Raw genomic sequence first — 12,840 nt, 5'->3', positions numbered from 1 at the left:
CTCAATAGAGGCGGGCCACCTCCACCTTCTCAGCTCCTAACCAAAACCAAACTTAAAGACGTGGATAAGGGCCGTGTGTATTTTCTTTTGCACATGCGGTAGGGGGAGGTATTGGGGACTTACAAATTGTTCCTGTAATCCCCGCTATCTTTCTTTTGGACTTTTTCTTCTCTTTACAAAAAAAAAAAGGCTTTTGCTACAGTTGGGTGCCGCCAACTCACTTAACCACACAAATCTTGACACCTGTGACTAAAGTCGCCTAGTGGCACCTTTAAAGCTCCCCAAACACCATTTGTACTCACACAGTTGCACACTCAAACAAACAAACACACACACGTCCTTCAGGGATGAGCGCTTCATATTTGGAAGGCTCAAAGTTACATAACGTGCAACATTATGTAATTCCAAGCTGACAACATGGACAGTGAAAACTAAGACAAATGTCCAGACGCTTGTGCCCAAAATTAAACGGAATTAATGAGCCAACTGTGAGGCTGTTATCACGCATCTCATTCACGTGCTCTGGCAATTGCTCAGTATTATCAGCAGCTGACAGGCGCGCCAACCATTAAAGTAGAATGATAGACATCTGGTTTGTTTCTAATATTGGACTGGCTTTAAAAAATAATACGATGTTCATTTTTCCAAATATAAAATGAAGTGATGAGATATTGCTCAGAAGCATGGAGACGCGTTGATTCACTCCAGCCTGCAGATTTACAAATTAGAGGAATCTACTCGGTCAGCCGTCCTTGAGCAGTGTCCATTAAACTCTATGCAACCTTACTAATTGAATGCACCGTCTCCTCCATTGCACGTCTATTTCTGTCTATTTCTGCTGCCCAACCTGCTGTGTTGGTATATTTATGTCAAGGCCAGAATAACTGATGCCATGACAAAAAAATACAATAGATTCAGAGATCCATCCATTTTTGGGACCATGTGATTATTCAAAAAGGGGACATCTAAGTTGAAAGAGGCTAAAAGCTATCCCTTCCATCATTTTGTCTTGTTCCCGCTTGTCTTCTTGTCATCAAATCATTAGAGGCAGGTGTAATCTTGTCAAAGATCAACTAATTTATTCTCCAGGGAGGCCTCTGAGACGTACTCCTATGAGACTTTGCCAAATTTGAGGAGCACATGCGCCTCGGACAATAGCCGTGCGCTGTTGGCTCCCGTCCCCCATTCGCTGAGCGCGCTCACCCCCGAGTGCCAAAATCATCCAACCAGTTTGATACTCAGCACAGATGGCGTGGTGCCGAAAAAACTGCGCCTGAACACGAGAAACTGATGGCCAAATACTGAGGCACCTTGTGCGCGATGCGCTTTAGTGCCATCTAAAGTGCTGCGGACCCCCTCACGCCATGAAAGACGTCCCATTCAACTAATTGTAAGCTGATGTTTCATCAGAAAAAAGATGATAATGTTATTTGAAGACTGCAAATTTAATTTGTGTTGGTTTAAAGGTGCCCTATCATTAAAAGTCAACTTTTTTTTTTAGCTTTTAACCATGCTGCAAGGTTGATTTCCCACCCTAAACAACCCCAAAGTGTTATTCTTTCATTAATTAATTTCTAAACATCCTTTGCTTATTCTGCACTCTCACACCCGATCCGCCTGAGCAGGTACCTCCACTACACCACTTCCATGCCGCCCATGCAAGAGTTAATGCACCCCGATCTTATACATGTCTTTTAGTTTCATTTAAGTTCCGGAGTTGAGGAGGAGAGACTTTGCACCGAGTTGGCCAAGTAAACAGTAATGTTTCCTTTATTAGCTACAACGTTTTACTCTAGAAAATGTCAAAGTGACGAAAATATGTTTGGGAGAACACAGCCAGACATTCAAAGTCAGTCACCTGCAAGGGCAGTGCTTATGACTACTGGGTTCCCACGGGGACTAATTTGATAGGAAGAACGTTTGTCAGTGTGATCTATAGACACCTGTTGCATTTTAATGTCAGTAAAATGCCAGTTTTTGGCTCCTTCATTCACTCGGCGACCCTCATGATGATAAGCGGTCAAGATATGTCTGGATGGATGTTTTGTGGCTGGCGGCATTGAACGACATCATAAATACAGCATGGCAGCCACACGGTGAGAAGCACAGCGCGCCAAAGAGACGTTTAACTTCCTGAGTAGAAATGTCAGTACCGTAAAACACTATTTAAAAAGAAATTAAATCGCCAATCGTGCTAAATGTAATTAATATGAATATAATTAACTGTGAAAAGTGTAAAAATGGCACGATCTAGGTCAGATAAAAATGCTAATAAACATTCAAATGATGTTTTCCAATAAGAATGGTGGGCAATCGGCAGAAAAATTCTTAAAAAAATGGGAGACACCGGTTCTTGTATTCCCTATACTACGTACAACGTGATTTAGAGTGATGTCGGACAAACATGGTACTCCAATCACATTAATATGAGGAATCTTATTGCCAACTCTGTCATTAAAATGGATCTTTGACATCACTAGCAGGAACTGGTCGTGAATGACTTGTAATATCATTACCGGAGAAAGGACGTTCATCCACAAAATGCAAAGTCAAAATACAGCCAGGTTATTCAACATTCTAGTCTCAACTCCACATACTGCTATGTGTGTTTCACTTGGTGTAACCAGTTACATTTCTCTACCTGCGCCAAACCAAGCAGCGCGGTGATTCTAAAATATGTTGCCTCTCATCAGAGTTCTCGTTATGAACAGATGGTGTGAACACGCAAAGCAAGAAGCTTCCAGTACAAGCCGAACATGACAAGAACAGGCAAACAGATGAAATTAAAGGGGGAAAAAAAGAGCCTGGAGACCTGGCAGGTTAGCTGTTGAGCAAGGGTCACCCATTAATTTTGCTCATAGAAATGTTGCGGCAGCACTCAGCTAATGGTTTTCTCTGTGGCGGATACCTTCGCCAGGCTGCGACTGGCAACAGACCACACTCCCCCTCACAATAGGATGAAATGCTGCTTCGATATGATTCAACACATCTGTGTGCTTAAAAGCGTCTCATGTGACTCAAAGCATGGCCCGCACTCCAGCAGACGCACGGCACACTCATTGCGTCTCATTCCAACTCTCATTACATCTCCTCAAAGAGGGGTTAAGCATCATCGAGATCAGATTTTTTCAAACGGATGGCCGTTCCATTTTTCCTGGGTCGCAGACTAAAATGCTGAACCAAGAGTAAGATGCCGGAAGTCAAGAAGATGCACTTTTCTTACCCGGGCAAAAATATAAGTGATCTTCATGAGACAATGTGAAAGTGTGGCACATGAGCAAACATAATTTCATTATTATTTTGTGCAAATCGATAAAAAATTAGTTGATTAGTTGCTAATTAATCGATATGTTCCCCCTTGCACCAGCATCCAAATTGGTATGGTCCTATTATCTTACTTGGTCCCCCCTCAACACCGCCCCTTTACCACCCGTGTAAAATACATGCCCACGTTATCTGAGGAGACAGTCATGTTTCTTACTTCAGTTGCATTCTGAGGTTGGGGAGGAGTGATTTTGCACCCAATTGGCTAAATAAACAGCAATGTTTCATTTATTAGTTACAATGTTTTTTACTGTAAAAGATGCCAAAATGCCTAAGTGGCGAAAATGTGGGCGAACACAACCGGACAATCAACTTTTGTTGTGAATAATCCGCCCGCGGGCGGAACAGTTGTTATGAATACGGGTTTCCCAAGGGGACCAATTTGATATGAAGAAAGAGTGTTGCTTGTGTGCTCTCTTGTTTTTTGTTCCGATGCTAACTCCAGTACATTTCAATATCAGTAAAAAGCTTGTTTTTGGCATCTTCATTCACTTCGCCTCTGAGTCCCATAACTGATCGCTACAAAGATAGCTATTTTTGTCTGTTGTTGTTTTGTCGTGGTGGGTCAGTGGCCAGTGGTTAGTGCGTCCGCCTCACAGTTCCGGGGCTCAAGTTCAAATCCAGCTCGCTCCAACCTTCCTGTGTGGAGTTTGCATGTTCTCCCTGAGTCCGTGTGGGTTCTCTCTGGGCACTCAGGCTTCCTCCTACACTCCAAAAACATGCATGGCAGGTGTATTGGACATACTAAATTGTCCTTCGGTGTGATTGGGTGCATTAAATGATGGGGCGGCATGGCTCGGTGATAGAGTGGTAGTCTCCTAGCCGAGAGGCTGTGGGTTCGATCCCCCAACCATCGAGACCATGTCGAAGTGTCCTTGAGCAAGACACTGAACACCTAATTGCTCCTGATGCTGCATCGTCAGTAGGTAAATGACTAGTTAGTGTAAAACGCTTTGAGTACCTGTCAGAGAAATCTCTAAAAGAAGACAAGGACAAGCCTAGCTGCTAAGCAGCAAAAAGAGTAACTCAGACCAGCCAAGATTGACTTTTCTAAAGCATGGATAGGGAAAAAGCTTGGACAAATGAACTGGTGGGTTCTTCAACGCCCAAGCACCCCTGCCTGGTTTTTATTAATTCTGCAAAGCATTGCACATTATAAGACATAAGAAAAAGAGCCAGTCGGGCGCCAACAACAGCTGGGCCAAGGTCCCGGCTCACACTTTCCTGCGTCAACAGCTTTATCTAAGAACTGGGGCGAGATGAACTATAGAACTGCACACATGGATAGCAATGCACACTATTCTAGACAAGAAATAAGCACATAATGATAATAACAACCTAATATATGATTTCCTTCACAGTACCCAAGGTAGAAAAGCACTATATAAGTGAAAGTTCATTTATCATTTCTGTGTGCCCTGCAATTGGTTGGCAACCAGTCCAGGATATCCTTTGTTTACTGCCCATAGTCAGCAAAGCGGCTCTCAAAAATTGATGGATGGATGGATGGATGGATGGATGGATGGATGGATGGATGGATGGATGGATGGATGGATGGATGTTTTGTCCTGGCAGTCGGCTTTTTCAGTGAAAAAGCAGTTTCACTTCCTGGTTCGAAATCCAGCTACACAAAAACTCATATTAATTATATATATAAAATAATCATCTCCAGTGTGCCAAAGATAAGATTCCATCATTTATATGCATATTTAACTACAGAAAGCTGTAAATTCTATGATATAAGCCCTTTAAAAATAAGCAAGAAAAACAAACACTTGACAAATATTGCAGAAAGCCAGAGGGTAAAAGAGCTGTGTTGCCCTACCTTGCCTCATCTTGCAATTTTTTGTTGGATTTAAGATTCGAGGGGGGAATTCTGACAGTCTAGACATTGTAGATGTTCCAGTAATTCTTTGTTTTATGTTTGGGACTTGGGGAATTGGATTTTGAGCTGAGAAAGTTAGGGAAACTGATTGAAATAATAATAATAGAAGAATTACAATTTCAATGTCAGAAAAGTTTGATCGCACTGAACTGCTCTGAACCTGTCTGAGACACTTCTTGTGTACTTCTCGGCTTTCTTTCGAGTCAGCTCCATCGTGTGGACAGCCACATCTGCTGTATAGAAGGCTCATTTATTTGTGTAAGCGAGAAGAGAAATGAGCCGCGGCGTCATCAGGTGTTACGAAGCAACTAAATGTGGCGACCTTGGAGATTTGGCACTTGAGAACAGTCGCTCTCTCGAGGACATGAGTCACACCATCAACTCAGATGGTTTGGAGTGCACATCCTGCACTCGGGCGCAAACAACCTTCAGATGTTTTTGCACCTTTTGGCCAGTGAAAGCTCAAGTTCATGATATGACTAGATGCGCTTGTTTGTGTGGGAAAAAAAAACTATGATGTTAACATGGCAAATTTGCTGAATCTTTTAGGCACTCCAGTCAACAGTCACATACAAGGACGAATCTAACGAGATCCAATAAAAGAGTTGAACAAAAATACTGTATCTACATAAATGGGATGAATCCATTTTTTTTAATTATACTGATCCCGTCAATGTAACATATTAACCATCCATCCATTTTAAATACCTGCTTTTCCTCATTGGGGTCGCATCGGCATCAAAATTAGGAGTAGCCCTAACTTGTTTATTTAGCAACTTCAGAGAGCAAAAGTATTAGAATAATACGGAATACATACTCGTGTTTGGAGTTCAACATTAACGTTAAGGTTAAGTGTTTAACTGGTCATTAAGTAGGAGGCATCTAATTAATCGAGATCTAGGTTGGAGGAACATTGAAATTGATCTTTTATCCATTCAACCTGTTTCTTACTTATTTCCATACTTGAAAAATAAATGGATGACCATTTTTAAAAGTTGAATTAATCTATCACACCTACAATCTAATATTTGAGCTTTTACATGTAAACGATTCTATTAGGGCAACTCTAAATGTTCAACTAACTTCTTAAGTTGACCCAAAGCTATTATATTAAGCGCTCCAAAATTGTCTTTAACAAAGCTGTTATAATCTTGATGGAGTATCCAAACTGATAATCCTCATTATAGACAATCCCTCACAGTTACACCTATGGGACAATTTAATCATGGGCGGCATGGTGGTTGACTGATTAGCACGTCCGCCTCACATGCAGGGTCGTGGCTTTAATCTGGCCTTCCTGTCTGGAGTTTGCTTGTTCTCCCAGTACCTGCCTGGGTTTTCTCCGGATACCCCGGTTTTCTCCCACATTCCGAAAACATGCATTCTAGGTATATTTCAACAATTCAAATTGTCCCAAGGTATGAATGAATGATTATCCATCAATTGGGTGGCGACAAGTTCAGCGTTAAAATTTAATTCTGATTTATATTTGGTAAATTGTTGGTATGGTGGCTGATGGATTAGGCCATCGGCAAAAACTTCCAGAGACTGCTGGTTCAAATTCCAGCTTTCTTCTTCTTGTGAAGTTTGTGTGTTCTCTCTGTCACAAGTATCAAACTCCAGTCCTCTTGAACCACTTATCCTAAATGTTTTGTATGTTGCTCCCGTTTGACACAGGTGCGCTAAAAACTTCCAGGTCAAACTTAAACGTCAACTTCAAATTAATAAATAAAGCCTACTAAATCGTTTTAAGTTGGATACATATAGACAAAAATCAAATCACCCGCATGCACACACCTGTGGACAATTTAGGGCCTTCACTATGCATGTTTTTGGGGGTGTGAGAGGAATCCAAATTCCGTTAAGAAAACATACACAAGGATGGGTAGAAGTTCACATAGGAAGGCCCTGGGCTGTAATGCAAAACTGTATTCTTTTGTCTGGGAAGAAGACACACCAACTATAAGCAAGACCACGGTGCCTAAAGAGACCTAAAAATATATATCAATAAAATGAGCCTAATATTGATAGAAACGCTGTACAGTATTTGCTTTTACATCGGTAAAAAGCCATATTGTTATTTGGGCAAACAATGTCGGTCTTTCCTCTTGACTTCCACCTATAATGACCTGTGGTCATGACAAAAGGGCATAGTGTTCTATTTTTAAATCTGGAATTACAAATGATAAGCACTGTGCTACTATACTGTATGCACCACCAAACTGCATTTCCGCTACAGGCATACAAAGTCATGCCGTATCAGGGTAAAGGAGAAAAGACACACCGTGGTTAATAAATAACAATACACCATACTGTCCTCACTGGGGGCACTTTAAAACGTCAAAGTGAAGTGTTAAGTCAGTTGCGTCTCCATAGCAACAGGACCGGGGACATCTGAGTGTGCTAAAAGAAATAATATCAGTGTTGTGGTCTTTGACGGTAAAAAACGTCAACAGAACTCATCTAACAATTGGAATAATGTCATGTTCTTCTCTGTGAGAAACAGCAAGAAACAAAAAGTCAGTGTTTCCAAATCTTCACATCTGTAATTTTAGTTAAATGCTCCAAAATGATATCCTCAAACAGAATTTAAATGATTTTTTTTTTCCTAATGTAGCAAGCTTGAAGGCTTTGGAAGAAAATGCCAGAGCAAAAACAATAGGGCGCCTCAGCAATCACCTCAGATGGTTAATACACACGCACACACACACATATATATTATATATATATATATATATATATATATATATCACACACACTTTGGTCTGGTGGCTACAGCATTTTTGTGTTTCTTTTTCCTCAAATTTAGAGAATTTTCCAGGTTTGTTGGAGGGTTCCAGAGGTAGAGCAGGAGATGTTCACACCTCAGCTTGAATCCGCAACACTATGTTTTCATTTAATTCGCCAATAATTAATTGGGCCATAATTCAGCAAAAGTAGGAACTGCTGTTCACAGACATGTTTTCAAAAATTGGCACTTGATGATAAATTCAAGTTTGTTGTTTAATTTCACATTTGACCGATGTGTTCATTCTCCAGAAACCCAACTATTTTGGGACAGTGTAAAAGTAAATGTATTTTCTGTACTGTCTTCGTTAAGGTCAGGACTGAAGTGCTATCACTATTGAAGAGTTTTAGAATCTGAAATTGCTCATTTTACCTTCCATCTAATTTTACATTCCATCTATTTAAAAAAAATACAAACTACTGTTCACCAATCATTACTTTTCATTTGGTAATGTTTAACTGTTAAAAACAACGACTAATTAGACAAAAAAAATTGAACAAAGATATGCTTTTAAATTTAGTAAAAATTAGTAAAAGTAAAGAATCACCTGGGGGAAAAAAAGCACTCAAGCACAGGAACTACAAGCACAGGAACTACCAGTTCGCTATCATGTAAGTGCTGCGTTACCTGGCTGGAGCTGGACGGGAAGGAGGAGATCGGCGGGACGTCCAAAACCTTCAGCTCGTACATGTTCCCGTTGAGGATGACCGAGGGCCGGTACACATATCTGGCGCGGGTCGGCGTATACACCTCCGAGAAGTCGTTGTAAATGAATTGGCGAATAATGGAGGTTTTGCCCACTCCGGGAGCACCGATGACGGCGATACTCAACGTCTCCACCATTCCTGGTGGCCCGGGTCAACACCATGGACACCCGGAAGTCAAAGTCGATTTCCTGCAAGCGGACCACACGGAGCCAAGTTAGAGCAGTCAGTCGGCACACTTGACTTCCCCGCAGGGTGAGAAAGAAGACGGCCGGGTCGCAAATGATACCCCGGAAAAATGTGACTTTGGGGTTGTTAATCAACGCAAAGTTTCTGCTTCCTTTTGACAAGAATATAGTTTTGGAAGTCAACAATGATATAAATATTATTTTTGAAAGGTAAATTATATCCGTAAACGAATAAGGAGGCGGAATAAAGTCACTAGTGAAAAATGAAAATGATGAAAGGAAATCAAATCCCAGACACGGAGGGGAAACTAATTGCCACCCCCACCCCCTCCTCCCTCCCATCCATCAATAAAGCTCTCTGCATGGGAGCCCGTAGGTGCCCTCCACATGGCCATAATCACTTCCCGGCTCCAATCTGACCTTGGCCGAGACGCGCAGGAGCACTCGCTGTCTTCATCGCTTCTTCATCCCCACGATGCACCGTTTGCAAGCACCTCCATCACACGGCGCTGAGACGCGCTCCACGTGTGGTAAAATCACACACCGCCACATGTTATAGTTCCTCAAAACGACGTTGCAACTATGTTCATTCAGCTTCGGGTCATATTAAGAGCGAGTAAAAAGGTATAATCCGCGCAGTCGTGGGGTTTCTGTTATGGCATCCTAATGACGAGTGCCGTGCGTCTGCGGATAAGGCACCAGCTTCTCTCTCTCTCACTCTCTCTCTCTCTCTCTCTCTCTCTTTCTCTCTCTCTCTCCCTCTCTCTCTCCCTCCCTCTCGCTCTCTCCCTCTCTCTCCCTCTCTCTCTCGCTCTCTCTCTCTATCACGTGATTCAGTGTGGTAGCTGTCACGGAGATGCAGGAGTGCACATCATCTCGCCGAGGGACAAGACTTATTTGTGGAGAGAGCGGCTCGACAGCCGGCAGAGACGATGAGCCCACTCAATCACAGCCTCACCATGGCCGCGAATCAATTGTGTGACACCACGTTTATGTGCGGGTTTCCAGCGGTGCTTGTAAAAAATGTTTTAGTTCATTTGGAATTGCAAAAAGGCCCGCCTGGCTTTTACGAACACACAACGGACACTTTTTGCAACGTTTCCAAAACTTTGTTGAGGAGGCATTTCTACATAAGAAAAAAGCTCAAGGGACACCAATAAACGAAAGTACGGGAGGAAAGAGCAAATTAAAGGATGATGGTATTTTTTTCACTTTCCACAGTCAAATAAATGCAGACAAGTTAGATTTGGCACAATGGTAATTTAATTCTCCATTAAATATGAGTTAAATGGTTCAGATATTTCTAACCAGGAAAAGTGAAACATCTTGTTTACTGAAGCCGCACTTCTCACCGTGTGGCTGCCTCGCCCCTTTTATGACATTGTTCAATGCCGGCCGGCCACGAAACATCCATCCATCCATCGTCTTGACCGCTTATCCTCACGAGGGTTGCGAGTACTAGAGCCTACACCAGCTGAGTGAATGAAGGAAACAAAACAGGCGTTTTACTAACATTAAAATGCAAAACAGTGTCAAGTGACTGCCCTCCCCGAGAGCCGTTACGCCTATCAAATTAGTTCTGCAGGAAACCAGTATCCATAACAACAGTTCTGCCCTCGGGTGAATTATTTACTACTGATGTTGATTGTCTGGCTGTGTGTTCCCAAACACACATATTCACCTCTTTGACATTTTCTACAGTAAAACGTTGTAACTAATAAATAAAACATTGCTGTTTACTTACAAAGTATCTTCTTCTAAACTCTGGAACCAAAACTCAACTAAAAGACGTGGATAAAGTCGGCTTACATTTACTCCTTTTGCATTTACTCTTTTTGCATGGGTGGTACAGCGGCTTGCTATCGTCATCAGGCCTCTCGCAAGTCATGTGTATCTGCTTGGGTGGGGCAGATGCTGAGAGCGCAGAATAAGCAAAGTATGCTCAGAAAAGCATCACTGAAGGGAAATATCACTTTGGGGCGCTTTAGGGTGAGAAATCAACACTGTAACATGGTTAAAATCACCAAAAAGTTGGAACTCCCATGTTACATGTCATTGAAAAAAATGTCAAGTCATAAAAGCCTTTAGAAATCATATTTTCTATGCAGACCTATGTGAGGCAACACAATCCAGCAGTTTTCATCCAACTCACGGAGTGGCCATTTTGCCACTTGCCCGCGACTGAAAATGACCACAGTTGCTGAGGGAATGACCAATCCGGACTCAGCTCGTGAATGTCACATGACCAACTCAGGAACCAGGTGAGCTACAAACGGCCGTTACCTGATCCACGAGAAACTGTGGTGAAAGTGGTCAAATGCTCGCGCTCTGAAATCAATTTTGTTCAGCGCATATCATTATGTATCTTTACAGCAGAATGGTAGCACAAAATAATTTAGAGTATTGTATTTATTACTACTAATGTTATTAGCATGAACAAGTATTGTGAGTACGCCTGCCGAGCAGTCGAGACATGCGTTGGAATCTCAGCATCGGCGTTCACGTGTAACGTTAACAAGTTCTCCCTTTGCCCACATTGGATTCTGGCAAGTACACAAACAATACAAAATATGTCTAGTAAATACATTGTTGTTTTGAACAAGCATACACCTCCTAAAGCTCTTGTTTTGGATCTCATGAGATTTTGCTGGTATAATTCACCTAATGTTGTGCCCAATGTGTTTAATCGTGTGAGGTAGCTGACTCTTTTTCTCTGCTCCACTCCTCATAAAACATTAGCAGTATAAGAAAATTGGAACAGCTTTCATGTGGGCAGGGACAGTGGAGGGCATGCTAAATCTCGGCCATTCATTAACGGATGCAGCCAGGTCGAAAAGTGCTGGTAAGACATTGATGAAAAGCTCTTCATTAAAGCAGTCAGTCCATTGCAATGAGCTGTCGATTAAATTAAAAAAAACAAAAACCCATCATATTCAGCATGATTAAGGCTGTCATCAGGTTATCATTCTACTGATCTCATATATTACACATTCAATCATTAAGTGAACGAAGACAATCTTGTGGCTCTATGTTTTGGGAGTTTTAACAATTGAGAGGGAACGGAGTCGGGGAGACTGACTGAGAATGTGTAACGTGATGTAATCTGACAACATCTTTGAGAAAATATTCCGTCGAGACTGAGCTGGCCCGCGGCAGAAGAGAACAAAGTGGCTGCTCGGGGGCGCCCTGGCCACTTCCGACATATTAAAGAAATAGAACAGTTGACACAAACATCAAAATCCTACATCGAAGTTCCACACCTGTATCAATGAAGTCAAGCGGGGGTTTTATGATGTTTAGGGCCAGATAAAGGCTTGATTCCGCACTCCATATGGAGAACAAAATCCATCAATACACTGCAGGAGTCTGTGAAATTCAGCGACGCCCTCTTTTGATCAATCTTATTGATTGTCCGCAGAGCAGCGGTAATACTCACAATAGTGACTGAAGGGACGAGAAAGTCAGTACATCAGCATTTGACCTTGATCGTCCAGCGTAACATCATGTTCCCCTTGAAGCGGCGACCGAAATCCTCGCTGAGCCCCCTGAAAGCGGCATGGAGCTCTCAGAGGAGTGCTTTGGCGTGAGGATGCACTCGGCAGTAGTACATGAAGCTCAAGACGCTGGTGGAAGTAAAAAAAAAAAAAAAGAGGCGGCTCACTTTGTATGCAAAGCTATGGGGGCAGCTTACCACGTCTAGCTTGAAAAGGTCAACAGGGACCAATTGCCAAATGCCATTTGCAAACGCCTATTTTAGATGGGAATATTTATTAATTTACCTAATTCTTGACGAAAAAGCTGCAATTTCATTCCATTGCACTAATGACTGGTTGCCGCTGAGGTCACTGGTCATGTCTGGCAGACATACATATTCTGAGTGTGTCTTGAGGAAACATCCAGTAGTCGTCTGTCAGAGGATCCAGGCCGATATAGGTGGGTTTTCCTATATCG

At 42.2% G+C, this 12,840-nt stretch overlaps 1 protein-coding gene across 2 annotated transcripts in view; it reads right to left on the bottom strand.

Annotated features, from left to right (window-relative positions):
- rasl10a (RAS-like, family 10, member A) overlaps nt 1-12,497 on the bottom strand; it is a 24,274-nt gene extending 11,777 nt beyond the window's left edge. Inside the window, exons 1-3 of one of the 2 annotated variants that reach the window (XM_088412707.1) lie at nt 12,326-12,497; nt 10,242-10,363; nt 8,625-8,892 (exon numbers count right to left, since the gene is read on the bottom strand). In XM_088412707.1, the coding sequence (XP_088268833.1) occupies nt 8,625-8,840 (216 nt within the window). In that variant the 5' untranslated portion in view covers nt 8,841-8,892; nt 10,242-10,363; nt 12,326-12,497. Of the gene's footprint in view, nt 1-8,624; nt 8,893-9,309; nt 9,584-10,241; nt 10,364-12,325 lie in introns of those variants that run through there. The other variant, XM_088412619.1, reaches the window with a different exon arrangement.
- Between the last annotated feature and the right edge of the window lie 343 nt (nt 12,498-12,840).

This window comes from Hippichthys cyanospilos, chromosome 1, assembly GCF_059441005.1.
Source record: "Hippichthys cyanospilos isolate Australia breed blue-spotted pipefish chromosome 1, RoL_Hcya_1.0, whole genome shotgun sequence".
NCBI lineage: Eukaryota > Metazoa > Chordata > Actinopteri > Syngnathiformes > Syngnathidae > Hippichthys > Hippichthys cyanospilos.
The sequence above is the reverse complement of the archived record's forward strand: the minus strand, read 5'-3'. Positions and strand labels throughout refer to the sequence as shown.